The following is a 24,788-nucleotide window of genomic DNA, read 5'->3' on the forward strand; positions in this document are numbered from 1 at the left end:
CAATTATTGGTTGTTGCTATTGTCTCTGTGCTGGAGAGGTTATTATTCTGACATCAACAATTATTTGGTTTCATAACCTACAGCTGCATTAAACAGCCCATCCCATCCATGCCTGTTTTTAATTTTTGATGGAATCATATCCTTTTCCTGTTAGAATATACATTTAAAACATAATTGCACCAAAATGTCACTTTACAAAGTAAGTGGTTTCTTCTCAAAATAATACTATCTCCCATGTAACTAATATATCTCTCTTTTATCCTACTTCTTTTGTGCTCACTGTAACTCCACAAAGGAGGTATTATGCTATGCAAACTTTTATGAGAAAAGAGAAGACATGGAGAGGTGAAAAGTGAATGCTTATGGAGTATTCCTTTAATGTTTATAGCAACCCTATGAAGCAGGCATTATTATTTGTATTTTAGATGTATGGAAACCAAAGTTTGGAGAAGTTAAGTAACTTACCCAAGCTCACACAGCTAGTGAGATTTGGAACTAGGATTCAAATCCAGTTGTCTGACTCTAAAGCTGTGCTTCCACTGCTCCTACCCCTTACGCATACTTCATGTTCGCATCTTACAAAGGACTGCAATTGATGACTTGTACCTGGATCCCATTCAGATCTTTCTCCGTAGAGCTGTGATGTGGAGGGATTCAATTTCTCTAAATGTTAGTTTCCTCACTTATAAAATGGTGAGCATAATACTGACATTATAGTGTTATTTTAAGAATTAAAGCTAATATCTAGAATGTGGATACATAGTGGATAATACATGATATCTCATTATCATCATCATTATTATTATTATTTGTGAGGATGCACTTTAGGCGGCCTTCTGTCCCAGATGATCTATTTCTGTGGTATTTCATCATCTCATTCCAAATGTCGAAGTTCTTCCTTGTAGTCTTAAGAAGAATGTGCCTTGGGAATCATCAGGAAAAACTCGTGCTATTTTATTTCATTCTCTATTAGCAAGTGGTATGTTTTGTGAGCAGAGGAGCAGCCCTGGAGAAGGGTCGGCACCATGCATGGAGTGTTGAGCCCTCTTTCTTGATGTCTTTTGCTCTCTGGTAGAATGAGCAGACTGTACCATTTGGCAGGAGCTGGGTCACAGAGGACAGACTTCAGGCTCTTTCTCAAATCTCAAGAGACTCTTATTGTCAGAACTTTTCAGATGCTGTCTGGATCCTCTACTAGCTGAAAACTCTAAATAATGTCCCTGTGAGTTCTTGGAATGGATGTCCCTGGGCCTAAGACCCCCCCGGATTATCAGCCAGTGAAAGACTCTCACTATTTATTTCCTATATCTTTGGATGATGAAACACACTAAATCTAATTTTAGCTTATAGTAAGCATTTTGGGTGACTTATTTTTATAAATGTTTTTAATGAAAAGTTTGAAAACCAATTTTTTTTCTCATAATGGATTCCAAGAAACCTGAGTCAATCATCTACATAATTTGTTCGACTTATTTGTAGTAGGTTAGATGAACAATAACATTGTTTAAGAAACTTCTTATTTGATCACTGCTTTGCATTTCACTGACCTTAAAATAAATTATATTTTCCTGAGAGCCAGAGACATTTTGTTCCTTACATGAAATGAAGTTCTACTTAAAACACACACATGTTGAGGGCCTGCTACATGCTAGCCATTGTTCTAGCCAAGGGGGTGGAAGGTACTCAAATTTTTTTTGCCATGTAGTCTCTTCCTTCATGTACTTCACGGCCTGGCCGGGGCCAGGGATCTGACCGGAATGACATAAACACATTAGACTCTTGTCAAACTTTAGCAGGCATATGAAATGCACCGCACATGAATCATCAATGGCATTTATTAAATACATCACAAGTGCTTGCTATTTCATAGGCAAATTACAGTTCAAGTTATTACATTAATGTTGTACAAATTATATTCATTTCTCTTATTAATTGATGAAGTTTCCAACTTTAGATCTCTGACTACCATAAAGTAATAGCTTTTGCACCTGGCTCTTAAACTAGTTTTGTTTGGCATAGAAGGAGCCTCTTTTGCTAAAAAAACAGATGGCCTCCTGATTTGTAGAATGAAATTACATTTTAAGGTGATATGCATTTAGATCACTAGACTTTGGCATATTTGCTTAAAAGCATAACATTATTTTATAGATAAGTCTTATGCATTGACAGCAATTTCACTCAGAAAGAAAAGGGAACAGTTAAAGATGAATGTTAATGTATGCTTTTAAATTTTTTCTCCATGTCCCCTATGTCACTTTTTTTTTTTTTTTTGAGACAGGTGGAGGTTGCAGTGAGCCAAGAACGTGCCACTTCATTCCAGCCTGGGCGACAGAGTGAGACTTGGTCTCAAAAAAGAAAAGAATAGAAAATACATGAGAAAAGTGACTAGGGTTCTAATCCTGATTCAGTTATTAATTATATGGTTTTAAAAGGCAGAGTCTTGTTCTGTCACCCAGGCTGGAGTGCAGTTGTGCAATCTTGGCTTACTGCAACCTCCACCTCCTGAGTTCAAATGATTCTCCTGCCTTAGCCTCCCAAGTAGCTGGGATTACAGGCACGCACTACCTTGCTGTTTTTTGTATTTTTTAGTAGAGATGGGGTTTCACCATCTTGGCCAGGCTGGTCTCCAACTCCTGAGCTCAAGTGATCTGCCCACCTCAGCCTCCCAAAGTGCTGGGATTACAGGCGTGAGTCACCGTGCCTGGCCCCAAATGTCACCTTTGATCTTCTGTTAGGAGAGCTGTACAATTTATATCACAATATGAATATTATTGGTTATTTCTACTTTCAAAATTATATTATTCATGGTATGCAGAGGTCAAAACTTTTTAAGAAAAAAGACATTATGCCTTTTTTTTTTTTTTTGAGACAAAGTCTCGCTCTGTTGCCCAGACTGTAGTGCAGTGGTGTGATCTTGGCTCACTGCAACCTCCGCCTCCCGGGTTCAAGTGATTCCTTGTGATCCGCCCGGCTCAGCCTCCCAAAGTGCTGGGATTACAGGCATGAGCCACTGCGCCCTGCCAACATCATGCCTTTATAGCGTAATTTTTCTACATTGATTGAATTTATCATTATTTTCAATTCCACGTCTATTGCAAATAACCTTTTCTTCTGTCTCTAGGTTGTAAAGAGAGAGATCTTTGGGAATGTCCATCCAATAAACAATGTTTGAAGCACACAGTGATCTGCGATGGGTTCCCAGACTGCCCTGATTACATGGACGAGAAAAACTGCTGTAAGTGCTTATGCGAATTTGTCAACAGAGCATTTTTATTTTAAACACCAGTTAAGTCTCATTTTGAATACAAGCTAAAAGTGTGTAAATATGCATACAAATCTTTTAGTATTTTCACATCTTTTGATCAAACTCCACTTGTAAAGACATATTCTAAGAAGCCAACTAAATATGTGTAAAATATATACACTATAATATTCTTCTGGCATTATTTATAATATGAGAAAATCAAAATACCTCCAAATATTCAATAATAGGGAACATAAACTACAACCATAAAAGAAAATAATATACAAATATTAAAATTAAATTAGAGAAGAAAAATTTCTCTTGGATTCATTATATGTCATTAGTTGAGTAAAACAGAATATTCAGTATTATGTGCACTATTGTCCTGAGTTTTGAAAGTACATATATCCACACATAGAAAAAGATCAGAAAGTCATATTTAAAAGTTTACAGTTATAGTCTTTGGGTGGTATAATTATTAAATTTTTGTGCTTTTCTATCTTTTCTACATTTTCTAAGTGAATGGCCATTGCTTTTAGAGCGAGAAAATAATTATGTCTCTTAAGATGTTTTACCTACAAATAACAGAAAAGCCCAAATCAAAATGACAAATAATGAAGACATTTATCTTTTATTATCATATACATATCACATGTTTTATATTATCATATAGAGTCAAGTAGGTGGACTCTTGAGGCTGTATGCGGCAGTTTAGCACTTTGTCTGTGATTTTTTCAGTTCAGCTTCAACTCAGGCTGGCTCCCACAATGGTGAAAATATGACATTACCAAGGGCATCTGGGGCACCATGCTTCCTTGATCATGTCCAGCTGGAAGGAGGAAGAACTGTGTTCATATCTCCAAGATATCATTAAGAGATTCGCTCAGGTCAACTTTGGGCGGAGTCACAGCTAGCCGTCAGGAGTCTTTGTGTAGTTAGAAAAGACACTTCCTACAAACAGCTGAACTGCAAAAAGAAGCACCACTCAGGGAGAACCAATAAAAAAAAAAGGTGCTGTTTTCTCCAGGTTGTTCCTATCCCAGGCTAGGGCACATGGCACAGCAGCAGAGTTTGGGCAGGAGCTGTCCTGTGAAGCACAATCACACAACCGTAGGTCAAGGCCCTGATATCGGAGCACATGTTTACTCCTGGACTACTAATTGTATTCAGAAACAAACAAACAAAAAAACTGTAGACAGAAAAATGCCATGCCCAGCTTAAACTAATCAGGATCTTCCTTTGGAAGTGGGGATGGCTGGTGTAGGGGCCTGAACAGAATCGGGCTCCCTTAAAGAAAGGAGGGAGAAAGGAAATGGTTGTTAAGTAGGCAATCAAGGAGATTTACTATAATTTTTAAAACCCAAAAGAGAACTATGTATGACTCAGAGAGTCATTTAATAATAGAGATGGAAAAAAAAAGTATTATGCATCTCTGTGGACAGAGATTGTTTTCTTTCTAAGGCGGCTTCAGTCTGTTCATCCCTCATGCTCTGCTCATGCAGACTTTAAGCCCATTCTCTGATCTTTGGTATTTCTGCTGCTGTGAGTACTGTTTATTCAGTCTGATTGTTAGAACCAGAACATTGAGTCACTTGAACATAGTAATTCTGTTTAAATGCTCTTTGTATGTATTGATGTCTATTAAATAATATTTTACAAATTCTGTTATTCTATTTTTATGCCCGTTTGGAAGCCTCAGTGACCACATATTTTCTTCTTTCCATGCTCCTGCTGGCACATGAAGATATGCATGTTAGTGATAATCGCATTTATTTCTAAAATGTTTTCCTTCTCACTTTTTGTTCCCCATGCCAGCATTTTGCCAAGATGATGAGCTGGAATGTGCAAACCATGCGTGTGTGTCACGTGACCTGTGGTGTGATGGTGAAGCCGACTGCTCAGATAGTTCAGATGAATGGGACTGTGGTGAGCTACTTGTTTCTGCCATCTGTTGTACTCTCTCATGCCTGTCAGCCACTGAAGCTGAATGGATCCTAAATTACTTCCTGGATTTTACTGACCAAGTTCATCTATTTTGTTTTACTGTTATAAAAGCTGATAGTGCTGATCTATGTGTGTTATTTCCAACTCACAGAAAATTTCCCCACAAAGCTACTTCTCTATTTGAAATATCTATATTGTATGGAAAAACGTTTGGGTTGAAAATGTTGTAGTCATATAATTGCTGGGAGAGGATTTAAAAACTCTTCATTAAAACCCAACTTCAATAAATTTAATGATAGTCTGCCCTTCTTTTGTCACCTCTACCTGCTAGAATAGAATAGTCAAGTGGCCCCTCTGCCTTCCCTACACTCTTCAGGTTCAAGACTTCTAACTATCTAGCTCCTTACACAGACAGGAATTAAAGACATCTCCTACCAGCACCTCCAGTGTTGCAGTTTGTGATCTTGAGTTTGATTAATTTCCTCATCCCACACTCATCACTCCTTCCATTCACTCAACTCTTTCTCAGTCCTTTGCATCATCCAGCCAAATCATGATTCTCATGTGTGTTGTGATCAATTGTGCAGTGTTTCCTAAGTGCTCTGAGGCTGGTTAAGTACAGAGGATTCTCCTTTATATAATAGGAATTAACACATATACCAAATTAATCCTAAATTTGCATCCCTCTCACGCACTTGCATTCTCGTATACTTTCTTGAAGGAAATGATAGAAATAGATTTACAACTCGCTTCTTGTAATTATGCAAATCCTGGTTAACTCATGGGATGAGGCCTGGCTCTGGCTGTCTTCTAACTCATTAAGAAAAGTTAAGAACTGCCTGTCTCTTTCATTAGAGTCTACGGTTCTTTGAGGGTAGAGAACATTTCTAATTCATTTTTTTAGCCCTCTAGCACACTGAAGGCAGTGATTTGCACAGGGTAGGTACACACCAAATGATTAACTAAAATAAATGAAAATTAATGTATGCCAATGAAGCAGAGGCATGTAAAGTTATGTGCTTTCATGGGAAGAAATGTTTTTAATTAGGGTTTCCTTTGTCTTTTCTTTCCCTAGTGACCCTCTCTATAAATGTGAACTCCTCTTCCTTTCTGATGGTTCACAGAGCTGCCACAGAACACCATGTGTGTGCAGATGGCTGGCAGGAGATGTTGAGTCAGCTGGCCTGCAAGCAGATGGGTTTAGGGTAAGGTCAGTAGTTTGTAGCACTGATGAATTTCTCAGAAGGCTTCGTGGAACTTGGCAGTAATATCTTCCTTAGGATGCACACAGAGTTTGTGCTCTCAAACAAAGAGTCCGTCAAAACCCGGGAAATGAATCAGGTGAGAGGACCATATTTAATTATAGGCACCTGCCCTGAAGAGTGTGTGCTGGAAATGTACTTTGATGAAGCCTCTAAAAGTAAATGAAGTAATTGTATTTTAAGTACTTCTGCAATGAAATGCTTTCATTATTTATAAAAGCATTATGATCATTTCCTTTGAGGAATCTGGATGAAAATATCTTGTAATTTCCCCCCAAGAGGTTATTGAAAATTTCTTCTTAAGCAACACACATTTTTAAATAAGCTGAAGTTGCTGGCATTTCTGTTTACTCTAAGTAAGGCAGTAAATGTAAATCAAGAAATAGTTCAGTATATTTGCTTCTTAGTAGAATGAAAAGATTCACTCTGGCTTTGATACAGATATACTGAAATGGATCCTTTGAAAGTTAGATACTTGCTATTTTGTGAGGTTTTTCTTTTTCAATTCCATTGGGGTGGAAAGCAATAATTTTCAGGGTCTTAGAATGTGTAAGTATTTCTTTTACCATTGATGTATTTGAGATTTGGAGGAAATGTAGAAATTAGAGAAATTGAAGACAAAGGAGTTCTAAAATTCTAGACTAAATAAAAATTGAGTAAATGCCATTTCCTAAGATCCATTGAACAAACTTGAAACAATTTTACAATAATGAGTCATTCAGTTATGCGATAGCAACCAGCAGCACATTTTTGTTATCCTAGTTTAAAGAATTACTAATATGTAGCTCCCAACATCTTGAGTCCATTTCTCCCATGTAAAGACCAACATCTTTAGGAATTGAATAACTAATGCTCATCTATAATAAAGGAACTTTAAACTTTGTGAGAGTGGAAAAATTATATTTGCCAAGATCTATTAAATTAGACTTCATTCTCACAACTTCCTTATTGTGTCTAAATGAAATAGGTTATGATTGTGTTCAGAGATAAATGAAAAATCTTTTGAATATGGTTATTTTTATTTTTCTTCTCGATAAAATCTTATCGGTATAAGGTTGAAACTGCAAAGATTTTACAACCAGAAAGTCCTTTTGACAAGCCACCCTGAACATAGCTGTTCTATTGTAAATAGAAAGGTTCCTGTTTTTAAATATGCTTCTTTATGTTTCTTCTAAATATTTGCATATTGGGATTTTTATTGTGTTAAAATACACATCCATAAAATTCACCATTTAACCACTTTAAAGTGTATAATTCAGTGGCATTTACTTTATTCACAATGTTGTGCAACCATCATCACTATTTGTTTTAGAACACTTTTATTATCCCAAAAGGAAACTATGTACTCACTAGGCAGTTACTCTCCATTTTCTCGTACCCACTGGACCAGGTAACAACTAATCTGCTTTCTGCCTCTATAAATTGACCTATTCTGGATATTTCAATATAAATGGAAATATACAACATGAGGCCTTTTCATCTGGTTTCTTTTACTTAGCACGTTTTCAATCATCTGTCTTGTAGCATGTACCAGTACTTCTTTCCTGCTTGTGACTGAATAATATGCCATTAAATGGATATACATTTTGTTTATCCATTCAGACATTTGGATTATTCCAACCTTTGGCTATTGTGTGAACAGTGGATTTTTAAAAACTTATGTACTCCATTTGCTCCATTTTCTCAACATAGCTGGAAAATGAAACTTCAGTATTTTAGATAACTTTAGATATATAAAATTCAAATAGACATACAGATACTTTTTATTTTAGATTATTTTATTTCACAGAAGGACTAGGAAAATCTGAGATAGAGGTGTGGTTGGAAAACCATATCCATTATTTGACTGATTTAATGGGAAAAATGGGTAAGTGGTGATAAGTCCTCCAAAGAAATGAGTACTAGTAGTTTTTGAACTTTTTAGTTGCCTTGAAGTTTACTCTTTAGTTGACTTGAGTGGCTCATGAATTGACAGAAATCTGGAGAGCCAGGCTATCCAGGAATGATGGTAATGGTCAAGATGAGGCTATCTTCTTGCTGAGGGAACAGGCTCAGGCAGCTGCCATGTGACCACTGTCTCTCGAGACCAGCTACTGTGCTGCAAATTCATAATTCTGCCACCGATACCTCAAATAAACTCTAAGTCACCCTGCACCTTTGAGTCATTTCCTCCAGATCAAAGCCCTTGCTAGAAGGGTTTGTCTGGCCATGATTGGCCTATGCTGCACAAGGAGGGAAGTGGGAATGGTGTTCCTTCTTAGCGTCTGGAGTGCAGTTTATGCCAGCCTGCCTTTGTACATTCAGACATATTCTGCATCAAAAACTTGAAGTTTAAAAAGCAACTCCCAACTAATTCCATTCAGCATTCCCCTTCCCTTTTTATTTTTGAGTATCTGCTTATGGGCCTTGTACTGGACTAGGCATTGGGTCGAGGATGCAAAAGTGAATAACATCATCAGAGTATATAATGGAGTGGGGAAGACATGTAGGTAAACAGCCAAGAACACAAAGTTAGAAAAAAGTCCAGATATTTTGCCGTCAGAGAATGGTGTAGACTTATTGCATAGAACATGGCATTTCTATTAAAATTATACAAGAAAAACATAAAACTTTAATCTTATCTTGATAGTATAAATTTGTTGTATCACTCATTCATTCATCAGTTCATTCAGTAAACATTTATAGAGAACGGCATTGTAGTGTATGTAGGGTCCGGAACCAGCATACCCTAATTCCAAGTGGATCATTCTTCTACTTCAGGGGGTATATTTTGGAGGGAATTTATCAAGAATGTAGGTCTCCCAAATTTCATGTGTTGCAGGGATTCTACTGAAATGCTTTCATGATAGAGGCAGTTGATTTAAAACACCTGCACTTAGGATGTTTTAGACCCAAATTATGCCTTTCATGTGTTACTGCTCAAATGCTAGGCTCTCAACTCAGTGCTTGTCTAGATGAGAAGATTTAGAGTTCTTTGTTGAATTTGAAAACTTTTTGCTTTCATCTGTTGCTATCTCAAGAGTTCAGCCCAGATTGGAAGTATTATGGCTCTCTGATTAGAAGAATGCATAAATCAAGCCCCTAAATTCTCATGGCAGCTGTATTAGTCCATTTTTATGCTGCTAATAAAGACATACCCGAGACTGGGAAGAAAAAGAGGTTTAATGGACTTACAGTTCCACAGAGCTGGGGAGGACCCACAATCATGGTGGAAGGCAAGGAGGAGCAAGTCACATCTCACGTGTATGGTGGCACACAAAAAAGAGAGAGCTTGTGTGGGGAAACTCCCATTTTTAAAACCATATGATCTTGTGAAACTTATTCATTATCATGAAGACAGTACAGGAAAGACTTGCCCCCATAATTGAATCACATCCCATTGGTTTCCTCCCATGATATGTGGGAATTATGGGAGTTACAATTCAAGATGAGATATGGGAGACACAGCCAAACCATATCATTCTGCCCCTGGCCCCTCCCAAATCTCATGTCCTCACATTTCAAAACCAATCATTCCTTCCCAGTAGTCCCCCAAAGTCTTAACTCATTTCAGCATTACCTCAAGAGTCCACAGTCCAACATCTCATCTAAGACAAGTCAAGTCCCTTCCATCTTATAAGCCTGTAAAATCAAAAGCAAATTAGTTTCCTAGATACAATGGGGGTACAGGCATTGGGTAAATACAGCCATTCCAAATGGGAGAAATTGGCCAAAACAAAGGGGCTACAGGCCCCATGCAAGTCTGAAATCCAGCAGGGCAGTCAAATCTTAAAACTCCAAAATGATCTCCTTTGACTCCATGTCTTGCATCTGGGTCACACTGATGCAAAAAGTGGGTTCCCATGGGTCTTGGGCAGCTCTGCCCCTGTGGCTTTGCAGGGTACAGCCTCCCTCCTAGCTGCTTTCATGAGCTGGCATAGAGTGTCTGCGGCTTTTCCAGGCATATGGTGCAAGCTATCAGTGGATCTACCATTCTGGGGTCTTGAGGATGGTAGCCCTCTTCTCACAGCTCCACTAGGCAATGCCCTAGTAGGGATTCTTTGTGGGGGTCTCTGACCCCACATTTCCCTTCCACACTGCCTAGCAGAGGTTCTCCATGAGGGCCCCACCCCTGCAGCAAACTTCTGCCTAGGCATCCAGGCATTTCCACACATCCTCTGAAATCTAGGCAGAGGTTCCCAAATCCCATTTCTTGACTTCTGTGCACTCACAGGCTCAACACCATGTGGAAGCTGCCAATGCTTGGGGCTTCCACCCTCTGAAGCAACAGCCTGAGCTGTACCTTGGCCCCTTTTAGTCATAGCTGTCACGGCTGGGACACAGGGCACCAAGTCCCTAGGCTGCACACAGCACAAGGACCCTGGTCCCAACCCATGAAACCACTTTTTCCTCCTAGGCCTCTGGGCCTGTGATGGGAAGGGCTGCCATGAAGACCTCTGACATGTCCTGGAGACATTTCCCCATTGTCTTGGGGATTAACATTCTGCTCCTCGTTACTTCTGCAGCCAGCTTGAATTTCTCCTCAGAAAATGGTATTTTCTTTTCTATTGCATTGTCAGGCTGCAAATTTTCCTAACTTTTATGCTCTACTTCCCTTATGAAAATGAATGCCTTTAACAGCACCCAAGTCACCTCTTGAATGCTTTGCTGCTTAGAAATGTCTTCTACCAGATATCCTAAATCATCTGTCAAGTTCAAAGTTCCACAAATCTCTAGGGCAGGGGCAAAATACCACCACTCTCTTTGGTAAAACATAACAAGAGTCACCTTTGCTCTGGTTCCCAACAAGTTCCTCATTTCCATCTAAGACCACCTCAGCATGGACTTTATTGTCCATATCGCTATCAGCATTTTGATCAAAGCAATTCAACTAGTTTCTAGGGAGTTCCAAACTTTCCTACATTTTCCTGTCTTCTTCTCAGCCCTCCAAACTTTTCCAAATTCTGCCTGTTACCCACTTCCAAAGTTGCTCCCACACTTTTGGGTATCTACAGCAGCACCCCACTCTACTGGTACCAATTTACTGTATTAGTCCATTTTCACACTGCTGATAAAGACATTCCTGAGACTGGGAAGAAAAAAAGAGGTTTAATGGACTTACAGTTCCATATGGCTGTGGAGGCCTCACAATCATGGCAGAAGGTGAGAAGGAGCAAGTCACATCTCACGTGGATGGCAGCACACAGAAAAGAGAGAGCTTGTGCAGGGAAACTCCCATTTTTAAAACTGTCAGATCTCCTACAACTCATTCACTATCATGAGAACAGCACAGGAAGACCCACCCCCATAATTCAATCACCTCCTACCAGTTTCCTCCCATGACATGTGGGAATTGTGGGAGTTACAATTCAAGATGAGATTTGGGTGGGGATACAGCCAAACCATGTCAACAGCATATTGACTTTGCTACTTGCATGTTCAGTATCAAAAAACCTATGGACATTTATTTAATTGATGATACAAATCAGAGTTTAGACTGCCTTCTAATATTTGCCAAATGCTCAGTTGAAACATCTGGTATTTGAGTGAGTTAGTCTAAGGGAAAGGTGACTCTTTATATCTTTGGGCTCCACAAGCTTTATCTAAAGTTAGATAATCGGGAAACTGTGTGTCTGGGCCATATGATTTTGGCAAAAATGCTTTTATGGAGTTAGTTGCAATTTGATTTCATGCCCTAATCTTTTAGTGTTGGTCAATAGAAGTTGGTCAAACATTCTTTTCAAAGAATATTTCTGTATCTGGGCAAAACCACAAAGACAACATCTATTATATTACCTACTAGTCCCTAATAATCCCTGGTATAAGGGTTTACACTTTAACTTCCTCCTAAAATTTACTCCCAGTCATCACCATGGTTGCAGCATTGTCTTGGACATGATATGAATGGATCCTGGGTAAATAAGAACATGATTTATAACTTGAATAATCCATCAGGAGTTGACCAAAGAGGGCTTGTATTATTTCTGTTAGAAGCCCTTGTAAGGAAGCAGTCTGCTTTTGAAGCTAGATATGCCAGGAGACCCTTAGTGATGACTTAACTTCTGATAAGGTGTCTTTTTCATGTTGTCTTCAAAACCTACTGCAATCTGGCTTTTACCTGAAAGACAGGACTGACAGCAACAATATTAACAACATGCAAAAGCCTTTGGTCTTCTTTTCTTACTATTTTACAGTTTGGACTGAAAATCTGATTTCTTACTCTGACCTGTCAGACACTGCATAATTTGGCCCCTGCCTTCCTCTCTGACCCAGTACATATCCTAGTATTCTCCACTTGCTCACTAAACTTTAGACACATTGACCTTAATATTGATGTTAAAACATTTCAAGCATAAAACATTTCAAACTTTCCTTCACCGTTATTTTTGCATAGAATGCAGAACTCTAGGGCTTCATCATTCATGTCTCAGCTCATACATCTGTGACTTAGGCTTTCCTTGACAATCCTACTTGAGGCAGCTTTCAGTCTCAGCATGTAACTCTATCACATTTGGTTATTTTGTCTTATTCCAACAACTTATCAGTATCCAAAATAGTTTTTTACATGTTTGTAATTTGTTCCTCTAACTAAAATAATAGCTTCTCAGAGAGGGACTCCATCTGATACAACACCAATCTGTTGTCTCCATTTCTGTCCCACCTCATTAACCTGTAAGCATCAGTTTTAACCCTTGTCTATCTGGCTCTGTCACTTGTTTAAAGTGTCACTATAATGTTTCTTCTGAGCTCCAACTCACTTTATATCAGCTTGAACATTCACTGATTAACCCATTGTATCATTAATAAACATGTCAAATCTAATTTCAACCTAATCTTTTACATTTCCTATGTCTTCTTAAAACTAACATACAAACTGAAGAACACGTAGAATCTTGACTCTCAAGAACAATGAACTAACACATTTCAATTAAGATCACATGCAGTGGGCACATATTGTGTTGCTTCTCTGCATTCCTCCCTTCCTTTGGGACCTACATCCCTTCCTTCTCGATATTTACTTCACTTCCCATTTTATCCTTGGGCTCCAAATGGGAGCAACCTTTTTTGTACCTGACTTTCTCTTTTGGGTCTGGGATTGGTTGAGAGGTCCCACGATGGACCAATCAAAGTGTCTTACTGCCAGGCCACAGTAATTGGTTTTGGGATACTTGTTTCTTCAACAAGATTTTTATTTGTATCTTCAACAAGGTTTTTATTTGTTTATTTATTTAAGACAGAGTTTCGCTTTTGTCACCCAGGCTGGAGTGCAATGGTGTGATCTTGGCTCACTGCAACCTCCACCTCCCAGGTTTAAGTGATTCTCCTGCCTCAGACTCCTGAGTAGCTGGGATTACAGGCGCTCACCACCATGCCTGGCTAATTTTTGTATTTTTAGTAGAGATGGGGTTTCGCCATGTAGACCAGGCTGGTCTTGAACTCCTGACCTCACGTGATCCACCTGCTTTGGCCTCCCAAAGTGCTGGGATTACAGGCGTGAGCCACACCCAGCCCAAGATTTATTTTGATTGGACCTGGGAGAGATGACTTCTTTCTTTTTTGGTTATAAAGATGAATGCCTGTGAGTTTAGAGCTGTAGACAACCAGTCCTTTGGCTTATAGAAAAGTTACTTTAAGCCAATCAAGCTGCCATCGCCTTTGCCCTCCTCCCCACAACACAGAAGGAAGTGGAGACGAGCTGAAGAGCCCTGAGGGTACTGGTTCCCTGGCATCAATCATCCTGAAGACCATCCACATCTCTTTAGTAATCGATTACATTTCCACTTTTTGATACTCATATATTCCAGCACTATTTTAGGCATGTTTAAAATGCTGATTTTTTAGTTAATTCAATATTTGTTTAATTTTTTTTGAATTTTGAATTAATTTATCTTGTAATGGATCCATAGAGTTATATATTGACTTAAAACTTTGAAGTGAAAAGTGATGCACGTATTTTTAGAAAGCATTTTTATATTCCTGTTATACTCAAGAAGAAGGAAAGAGCAGCCAACAAAGCAAGACTTGTGTTAGAAAAATACATTCTACTCTGGTTCACAGTCTTTCTGAAGAACTGGAATTTAAAAAGTCATGTTGAAATTGAAACTGATAATCTCTAGCTTTACATGATGAAACAAAAGATGTGAAGATAAACAAGAAATATTTTCTTTGAAACTAAAATTAAATTGTCAATAAAATGTTGCATTTCTGTCTCTCAAAAAAAAGTGTTGTCCCAAAAGGTCAAATTCTCAAGAAAAGCAGATGAGATTTTTGAAAATAAAATAGCCAGAAGGAAATAGCTGGACTGGCATAGATTCCAAAAGAGGTAGACACTTCTGCTCAAAAATATTCTTACAACATGTTTATTTTATAAGACTGAATTTTATGTATGTTCAAATGATATTTTAATTCAAAATGTTTATGATTATTTTGACACTTAATAAGATGTTTATTTTAAATGGTGCTTTATTTTATTAATTTTGTTTTCTAATTTATATTAGAATGATAATGTATATTTAACAGTCATATTTTATAAATTTAAATTTTAGTTCACATTACAATTTTGTAATTTTTATATTGGAAATGGATTAAATATTTAGTTTTGTTGATTAGTTTATTTTATGAAATATAAATACTCTGCAAGTTAATTTTATGATCCATTAACCTCCCCCCTTTGCTTTGAGATAGTTTTGTCATTTGTACCTATAGATCCTTGCCTAATACAGTTACTACACTCCATCTCTGAGATAGACAAACACATAGTCAAAGAATAAAATTATAGGCTGGGCGCAGTGGCTCATGCCTATAATCCTAGCACTCTGGGAGGCTGAGGCATGTGGATCACTTGAGATCAGGAGTTCGAGACCAGCCTGGGCAACATAATGAAACCCCATCTCCACCAAAAAGTACAAAAATTAGCTGGGCGTGGTGGCATGAGCCTGTAGTCCCCAGCTACCCCAGAGGCTGAGGCAGAAGAATTGCTTGAACCTGGAAGGTGGAGGTTGCAGTAAGCTGAGATCACGCCACTGCACTCCAGCCTGGGCGACAGAGCGAGACTCCATCTCAAAAAAAAAGAAAATCTATCTAACTATCTATCTCTATCTATCTATCATCTATCTATCTATCATCTATCTATCTATCTATCTATCTATCTATCTATCTATCATCTATTGTCAGTTAGGATTGCAATAAAAAGTGTTTTTAAAATACTGAGTTAACTAGAAAAATAAGCTCAGAACTTATTCTCTGCTTTAAGCATTTCTATTGATGGAAGTTTTGCTGTATAAACTCCCATTGAACTGAGCTATCCAGCCTGAGAAATGTTTCTGTAGCAGAGTTCATTCATGTTTTGTTTGAAACCTATTAGTACCTGCCTGTTAAAATTTCTACTTGACACAATAACTACCTTTCAGTATTAGTATGTCAAATCTATGGGACCCAAACAGGGAGAATATGACAAGATTCAAGAAGAGATTTTTGAAATCAGATACAAAATGTTTAGTGTAAATGTTTCAAGTTTGGAACAGGATATTTAGAATTGCAAAAAATTTATCTTATCCACTGTGAAAGGCATTTATATGTCAAGATGAACTGTCAAGGACTGAGGCTGGATGCTTAGATTATTTTCCCCCATCAATAGATGCAAGAGGACAAACCTTATCCTTCAACTGAAGTGTGTTACATGTCTAGGTAATTCCTGCACTTCTGTCTTGTTGTTAGAGGTAAGAAAAAAGCCCTGGTTTTGGGGGAATTTGTGATGACCTTCGTTTTTTAAGTAAGCAGCCCCAACATAATCATAATTCAAGCATGGGATATTTATTACTAAACGAAGTGACTTGAGGATGGGAGAGTAGGCCAAATTGTCTAGGGATCTGGCTGTTCTCCTAAGCCTTGAAATATTTAATCCCTCTCATAATGTCAGGATGTTCCAGAACTCCTAATGAGCTCTGTTCTCTCATTTCAGCATCAGAAAAGTGATATATTTGTATGTGTGTCTTATGACTACACAATTCCTCAAGAAGCAAATATAAAGCAAATCCTTCTGCTTCTCTGTATAGCACTGCCTTCAGGCCCAGAGCAGAGGGGCCTTGCCCTGGGCTCCATGATTTAGAGCAGTGGTTCTCAACCAGGGGTGACTTTGCCCCTAGGGTAGCAATCCCCAACCTTTTTGGCACCAGGGACTGGTTTTGTGGAAGACAATTTTTCCACAGACTGGGATGGGATGGGGGGAATGGTTTTGGCATGATTCAAGCACGTTACATTTATTGTGCACTTTATTTCTATTATTATTACATTATAATATATAATGAAATCATTATACTACTCACCATAATGTTGAATCAGTGGGAAACCTGAGCTTGTTTTCCTGCAACTAGATGGTCCCATCTGAGGGTGATGGGAGACAGTGACAGATCATCAGGCATTTGATTCCCATAAGAAGCACGCAACCTAGATCCCTCGCATGCGCAGTTCACAATAGGATTCACACTCCTGGGAGAATCTAAGGCCGCTAATTGGACAGGAGGCGGAGCTCAGGCAGTAATGCCTGTGATGGTGAGCAGCTGTAAACACAGATGAAGCTTTGCTGACTTGCCCCGCACTCACCTCCTGCTGTGTGGCCGGGTTCCTAACAGGGGCCCTGGGGCTGGGGACCCCTGTCCTAGGGGACATTTGGAATGTCTGTAGACATTATTTTTTAAATTGTAAATCCAGGGTTGATGGGGTCTTACTTGCAGCTAGTGGGTAGAAGCCAGGGATGTTACAAAACATCCCTTGCCCTAGCTGCTGGATTAGATCATTGCTAAAATTTCCTTCTCCGTGTATGAATCCATAGATGCTATGGAAGCATTTTGAGTCTGTATTACCTGCACAGACTCAGTTAGGATACAGTGACTTTGATGCTTAAATTTTCTCTTTTGCTTTCTACACAACAGGACTTTTTTGTCTTTTCATATAATATAAAAAGGTTTCAATTATTTAAGTCAAAAGCAATCCCAATCATCAAACAAAATTTGAGCAGCTCTTAAGTTCCAGCCACCTTTTACGTAAGATGATTTACATAGTTTTAAAAATGGAGAAGTACAGGCACACATATTCTTGATGTGCATGTATATTACTATTATTCTTTGAAATGGAAGTTCATAATACCAATCAAAAATTCAAATTTTGATTCAATGATTTTATTTCTAGGAATTTATTCCAAAATCATACTTTTGCATGTAGGCGAAGGTGAATGTTTACGATATTAACGGCTGCTATTTTGTCATACCCCCAAATAGGACAAAACCTATGTGTGCAGAGATTAGTTAAGTAAATGTATGAACATCCATGTAACAAACACTATGCAGCTATCAAAAGAACACGGTGTGCTGTCAATGGAGAACTGTGTAGGGTTCACAGTTTAAGAACTGTACTCTGACATGAGACCGTAGGGATTAAATTACCAGCTTTGCCGTCTGCTTGTTTTGTGCCTTGGGCATGTTACTTGTTTTCTCTACCTCAATTTTTTCATCTCCAAAATGGGAAATAATTATAAAGTCTACATCACAGAGTTGTTGAGATGATTAAATAAAACAAGTTAGTCTTTTAGTGCTTGTCATATAGAAAACAGTTAACACCTGTTAGCTGTTATGGTGGAAAGACTTCTAAGATAAGTCGCTAAATGAAAGTATCAAGACCACACAGAACAACGTGTGTAGCAAAGGAGGGATATGTATACATGAATTGTAGAAAAAGCTTGACAAAGATACTCAAACACTATTTACAGTGGTTGTTTCTATGCATCTAAGATAGGAAGAAGACAACTTTTTCATTTTATAATTGTTGACATGATAGGAGAAAACTTTTTCATTTTATAATTGTCGATATGTTTTTCTATGTACAAGTATTACTTTTATAATTTTCAAAGTTATTTTAAAAAACCATATATCCGATGAGGTTAGTATCCAAAATACATAAGGAACTAAAAGAATTCAACAGCAAAAAGCCAAATAACCTGATTGAAAAGTGGACCAAGGACCTGAACAGACATTTCTGAAAGGAAGACATAGAATGGCCAACAAATATAAGAAAAGGTGCTCAGCATTACTAATCATCAGGGAAATGCAAATTAAAATCACAATGAAATGTCACCTCATATCTGTTAAAATGGTTATCATCAAAAAGAGAAAACATAAAAAATGTTGGGGAGATGTGGAGAAGGGGAAACCCTATATATTCTTGGTAGAAATGTTAATTGGTACAGTACTTATGAAAAACAGTATGGAGATTCCTCAAAAAATTTAAAATAGAACTACCTACCATATGATCCATCAATCCCACTTCTGGGTATATATCTAAAGGAAATGAAATAATTATCTCAAAAAGACATCTGCACTCTCATGTTAATTGCAGCACTCTTCATAATACCCAAGATATGAAAACAACTTCAGTGTTTGCTGATGAGTGAATGGATAAAGAAAATGTGATGCCACATTTTCTTTACACAATAGAATATATATTTCTTTATACAATAGAAATTTTATGCAAAGAATACACATACACACACCACATTTTCTTTACACAATAGAACACTACTCAGTATTCTTAGAAGGAAATTCTGCCATTTGAGACAACATGGATAAACTTGGAGGACATATTAAGTGAAATACGCCAAGCACAGAAAGACAAACACTGCATGATCTCATTTATATGTGAAATCTAAAAAAGTCAACTTGTAAATACAGAGAGTAGAATGTTAGTTGCCAAAAACTAGGGGATGGAGAAAATGGGGAGATGGTCAAAGGGTACAAAGATTTGGTAATGTGGAATGAATAAGTTCTGGAGATCTAATGTACAACATGGTGACTATAGTTAACGATGCTAAATTGTATACTTGAAATTTGCTAAGATTCTTGGCCTTAGTGTTCTTAACACACACACACACACACACACACACACACACACGTAACTATGTGGTGATAGATATGCTTCTTAGCTTGATTGTGGTAGCCATTTCACAAGGTATATATATATCAAACATTACATTACACCCCTTAAATATGTACAATTTTTATTTGTTAAGAATGCCTCAATAAAGCTGGAAAAAAAAGAAAGGGAAATTGAAGTTATGGAGATGCTCAGATTCTGTACGATGGCAGAAATACAACCAAACAAATTCACTGACTTTTTTAAATGGGCCATTGGATGACATTTCTGGTGCTGAAAGTTTATGTTTGTGCATGAGAAACATGCCAGTGTTCAAGAATTTCATGGAAACCTAATTTTCATAATGATACTCCCCATCCTTGATGATTAATTTCTTAAATTTTCCACTTATAACTGAGAAATTCCATCTAAATTGCCTTTCTTCTTGGAAGCTAATGAATGAAATGCAAAAACATCCTGTGGATGTCTGTGGAGCCCTTCCTCAGGGCAGCTGGGGGCTTTTTGAGTTGAAAGGCTGGTGTTCCTTGCAATGATTTTCCTATCCAGCATCAGTGCACACTCTCTCCTAATTGCACTCCCCATGCAAGTATCTTGTTGCCCTATGAATACCTGATTTAAGAATGACCTGATTAAATAACAAAATCTAAAGTTTATCTTCTTTTGGCTTTACCTGGATTTAGGAGGTCCATAGGTAGTTCTATCGCAGAAGGGAATTCTCAGGGTGCAGGTTATCAGGAGAAACACCATGACCAGTATGTGTGGCCTCTGACTTTTATACTTTCCATCTCACTTTGCCTCTGCATTCAGAACTTCTGGAATTGATGGAGAGCCAGATTCATTTTGGCCAAGAAAAAGAAAAATTCTTATTTTTGTAAGAGGTTGTTTTGATATCTTCAGTAATCTAACAGTCAATTCAAATTTCTAAATAAATTTATATCTTATGCCACTCTTCTTCATTGTGGCTAGGATGTATGACATTTGTTTTAAAATCAAATGTTTGTAATTCATTCATTATGAAATACTCCTGTGTTTTTAATCTTTGGCTCTTATTCTATCATCAAGTATTCCCTTTAGAGGGTTCTTCCTTGCCTTTTTAAAAGTATGAGTTAGGGGAAGTTTTTGTCCATTTTCTATTATGTGATTACAATAGTTTAAAAATAATAATCAGATGAGGCCAGGTGCCATGGTTCATGCCTGTAATCCCAGCAGTTTGGGATGCTGAGGTGGGCAGACCACTTGAGGTCAGGAGTTTAAGACCACCCTGGACAACATGGTGAAACCTCATCTCTACTAAAAATATAAAAATTAGCTGGGCATGATTGCATATACCTGTGATCCCAGCTACTTGGGAGGCTGAGGCAGGAGAAGCACTTGAACCCTGAGGCAGAGGTTGCAGTGAGCCGAGATTGCACCACTGTACTCCAGCCTGGGCAACAGAGCAAGACTTCATCAAAAAAAAAAAAAAAAAAAAACAACAACCTACAAACACAGAAATATTTCAATTCTTACAACTTTTATGCTGTCTAAATAAATGCTAAATGGCCACTGATTCTCTTTATGTGTTGTTTATTTTATTTTATATTGCTATATTGCAGCAGAATTACAATGGACAAGAAAAGAGGAGGAAAAAAACCCAGCTAGATACATTTTATTTTACTTTTGATCTCTGCCTAAAGTTATTCTTATGTTTTACCTGTTGGAACTTTTGTATCATACACATTATAATCCTAACACCTCATGCAGTTCAAACACAGGTCAGCAGGGAGAATAACTAAAACAGTTCTAACAATTTGTAACAGTCCAAATTCTCCTCTTGAAATGTTGACATGATTTAGTGCTTCTTTTTGAAAGGGAATGAGTGCTAAATAATGATAATGCCTGTTCAAAGATCATTGTACTTTGAATACTTATCCAGTATTTGCCTTGTATCAGAGAACCATCTGTGACCAAATTGATACAGGAACAGGAGAAAGAGCCGCGGTGGCTGACATTACAATCCAACTGGGAGAGCCTCAATGGGACCACTTTACATGAACTTCTAGTAAATGGGTAAGAATGCATTCATAAGAGCTGTGTAGAGTCAGATTACAGAGCAAGAGTTTATCATTGGGCCTTTCTTCCATTTTTTAACTTAAGATAATCCAAATTTGTCATATCAGTAAAGAGTTTCCATAGATTCACTATTGCCTTTACATTTCAACATTGGTTGCTTTTATTTCTTCTTTCTAGACATAGATTTTTTTTCTCTTTTATTCACGATTACAGAAACTTATCATGGCGAGGAGAGAGGAACTTGGGTTCTAATCTTGGATTTCTTTTAATATCTTATTCAAAATAAACCCTCATGTCTGCATTTCCTGCAGATGCTACATAGAACTAGTTAACAGAGGGAATTGAAGTAATGATAACTAAGAAAACTTGGAATGTCTAAGAGAGGAATAGACACAAAAATGAAATTATAATCAAGTTGCCTTCAAAGTACACTTAAGTTTACCCTAAAAAATCATTGCATCTTAAACAGGGTTGCTTCCCTTGTCTATGGGTGGGGTGTAGGAGGAAGATAAATTGAGGAAATTTACACTTAACTAAGTTCTTATTACTTTATAGGCACACAGCTAGATAATCTTATATACACTGACTCATTTAAACCTCATAATAGATTTGTGAACCATGGATGATTATCCAATATTTTACAGCTTGAATATTTAAATAACTTGCTCAAATCTCACAGCCCACAGATGCTAAGTGATAGTGTCTGAACTCTAAATAAATATATCTGACTCTGAAGCTCATAAATGTTGCTACTTCTTAAGAATTTTAAAGAGGAAAACTAAAAATGGACCATTTCCTCTTAAAAAGTTCTTGACATTTTCCTCATAGAACAAACTCTGCAGCCAAATTTCTGAATATTTGTCAATTGAAGTACTTCCTCTAAAACAATGACCTAAATCTTTTAACCAAGTGATTTGTTTCCCCAAACCTGTAATTCCAGAAAAAACCTTTCAGGTCAAGTAAATAAATAAATAAATAACTCATTCTAGATTGGGAGTTGGTAAACTTGGTTCTAGTCCTGGTTTACTAACTACAAGTGTTATCTTATATAACTGCAATTTCCACTAAAAAGTTGGATGAATAGTCTTTGATGACTTTTCCTATTCCTAAGAGCTATGTGTTTTCAATCTAACAAATAACAACTAATTATTAAGTATTTCTTTAATGCCAAGTTCAGTATTAGGCTTTGAGGGGTTGTAGAAGTGAATGAGGGGAAACGAAGGCCCTCATCTCAGGGAACATACACTATATGGGGGTGAAAATAAAGATTATAAATTAGTAAAAATAATTTTAGGCTTTGGTAAGTGCTGCAAATAAATTTAGAATAATGTAATAGAGAGTAATGAAGAGAGGATTTTAGACTGTGGGAGGGTAGAAAGCAAATGAGCTTTTCCTGTATTACATAATTTATTGTATGCAAATAATTACACTTGCCCCTATATAAATTTAGCAAGAAATGAAAATACAGTAAATCTTCAGAAAGGAATGTGGAAATTATATATTTAGGGTTGGATTTTTTTTTTTCAATCTGAGAGATCTAGGATTCTAAGTACATCATAGTATTTTTGAAAGTCCCAATATGGATTTTTATTGTCCTTTTTCATTTACATTGAGGTTGTAATGTAAATGTTTCATGGTTGGAAGAGAACTTAGTGATTAAAATTTCTACCCCAAACTGAATTATCTTGTGCCATCACATTGAAAGATCCTTTAACAGGGACCATGTTCTTGCATTCAAAGTTGAATTTAGATTTTAGAAAATTCTTTTCCTGAACCCACAATTCTTGTAAATTGCACCTACTAGTTCTGATCATGTCGTCTAAAGTTATATGAAACAAATTTAAGCTACTTTTCCTCTTGTCAGCTTCTCATATAGCAGAAATTTAACCTTGGGAGTCTTGGTAAGACTCCTTTCCAGTCTAAATATTCCATTTCTTAATCTGTTCTTCAAATTTCTGAAGTCATATTTTACTCATCTTGGAGTATTTCTCAACTTGTTTTGAGCACACACCACTTTGTATAAGCATAAAAATCTGACATGCTGCCTCCGCACCACTGATTCTAAAAAGTACTCCCATCTCCCCTTGAGAACTGTAGTTTGAATTTGCGTTGTGGTGGTTCCACCAGCCAAAATGATGTGGGAAATTTTGTTAAAATAGTTTCTTTTCCCACAAATGTGAAATTAAATTATGATGACATTAAATAAACTAAAAAAAGAAGTATATATATTCCATATACTCCTGCCTACAACATGATTAATATCTGACCACACTCCTGCCTTGAGAATTCCTGCACCAAGAGGAATGTGCTTTCCTGTGGTAACACAGGAAATGCTCAGAGAATGTGATTTCTGGTGGTAACAGTTGGAGCTGTCTTGTATTTCACTGGTAAAGTGTTTGAATTGAACAAGAAATATGTAACTTAATGTTATACCATTTTATGTTTCCAAATCCAGGCAGTCTTGTCAGAGCAGAAGTAAAATTTCTCTTCTGTGTACTAAACAAGGTGAGAGAATTAGAGGTGTGGCAATGGGATATGAACTTAATTGAACTGGATTGGCTCAGGGGAAGAGTGATCGCTTGTAAGTGACAGCAAAGAGCTAAGCATTTAGCAAGGTTTGGCATCAACTCACAAACTGTGTCTTCTGCTCCTTGGTAGACTGTGGGCGCCGCCCTGCTGCCCGAATGAACAAAAGGATCCTTGGAGGTCGGACGAGTCGCCCTGGAAGGTGGCCATGGCAGTGTTCTCTGCAGAGTGAACCCAGTGGACATATCTGTGGCTGTGTCCTCATTGCCAAGAAGTGGGTTCTGACAGTTGCCCACTGCTTCGAGGGGTAAGCTGCACCTTTCCTTTTTTCCTTTGCCTGGATTTGATCACTTTGTCACTCGGGAATTCTCCGTGGCATATGTAACTCCATGAAGCCACATCCAGGCGAAAGCCACAGCTAATCTACTTCCCAGGCCTTTATCTTCCTAAAGTTTTCTATCCTTGATGTTGCCATCTAATATGTGGGCTGCTCATTTGTTGGAAATGGCTGCATATTGCTTCCAATTTTTGTCCTAAGGAGGGAGAGAGAGAAAGAAGTTTAGAAGACTGACTCTATGCTACTATTAGTCTCTTTTCTAGACCTCTTAAATATATCACATATACAATAACTTAAACAGAAGTGATTTATTTGGATACTACAATGAGGTTTGGATGCAGGCACAACTGGTGAGTAGTTTGGGAAGCAGAGTTAAAGGTATAATGTGTGTAATATGTGTGCTATTCAGAGAGTGTGTGTGTGTGTATATATATGTGTATATATATATATATAGAGAGAGAGAGAGAGAGAGAGAGAGAGAAGTTATGTTTTGCCATTTTATGTTTCCAAATCTAGGCAG

At 37.5% G+C, this 24,788-nt stretch overlaps 1 protein-coding gene across 3 annotated transcripts in view; it reads left to right on the top strand.

Moving 5' to 3' along the window:
• Positions 1-24,788, top strand: part of CORIN (corin, serine peptidase) — a 251,514-nt gene that overhangs the window by 197,733 nt on the left and 28,993 nt on the right. For all 3 annotated transcript variants that reach the window (XM_001153181.7, XM_009447950.5, XM_063808926.1), the window contains 6 exons: positions 3,122-3,235; positions 5,060-5,170; positions 6,264-6,393; positions 21,286-21,402; positions 23,861-23,910; positions 24,064-24,238. In XM_001153181.7, coding sequence (XP_001153181.1) covers positions 3,122-3,235; positions 5,060-5,170; positions 6,264-6,393; positions 21,286-21,402; positions 23,861-23,910; positions 24,064-24,238 — 697 coding nt within the window. The remainder of the gene's footprint in view (positions 1-3,121; positions 3,236-5,059; positions 5,171-6,263; positions 6,394-21,285; positions 21,403-23,860; positions 23,911-24,063; positions 24,239-24,788) is intronic.

Source organism: Pan troglodytes, chromosome 3 (genome assembly GCF_028858775.2).
Source record: "Pan troglodytes isolate AG18354 chromosome 3, NHGRI_mPanTro3-v2.0_pri, whole genome shotgun sequence".
NCBI classification, from domain to species: Eukaryota; Metazoa; Chordata; class Mammalia; order Primates; family Hominidae; genus Pan; species Pan troglodytes.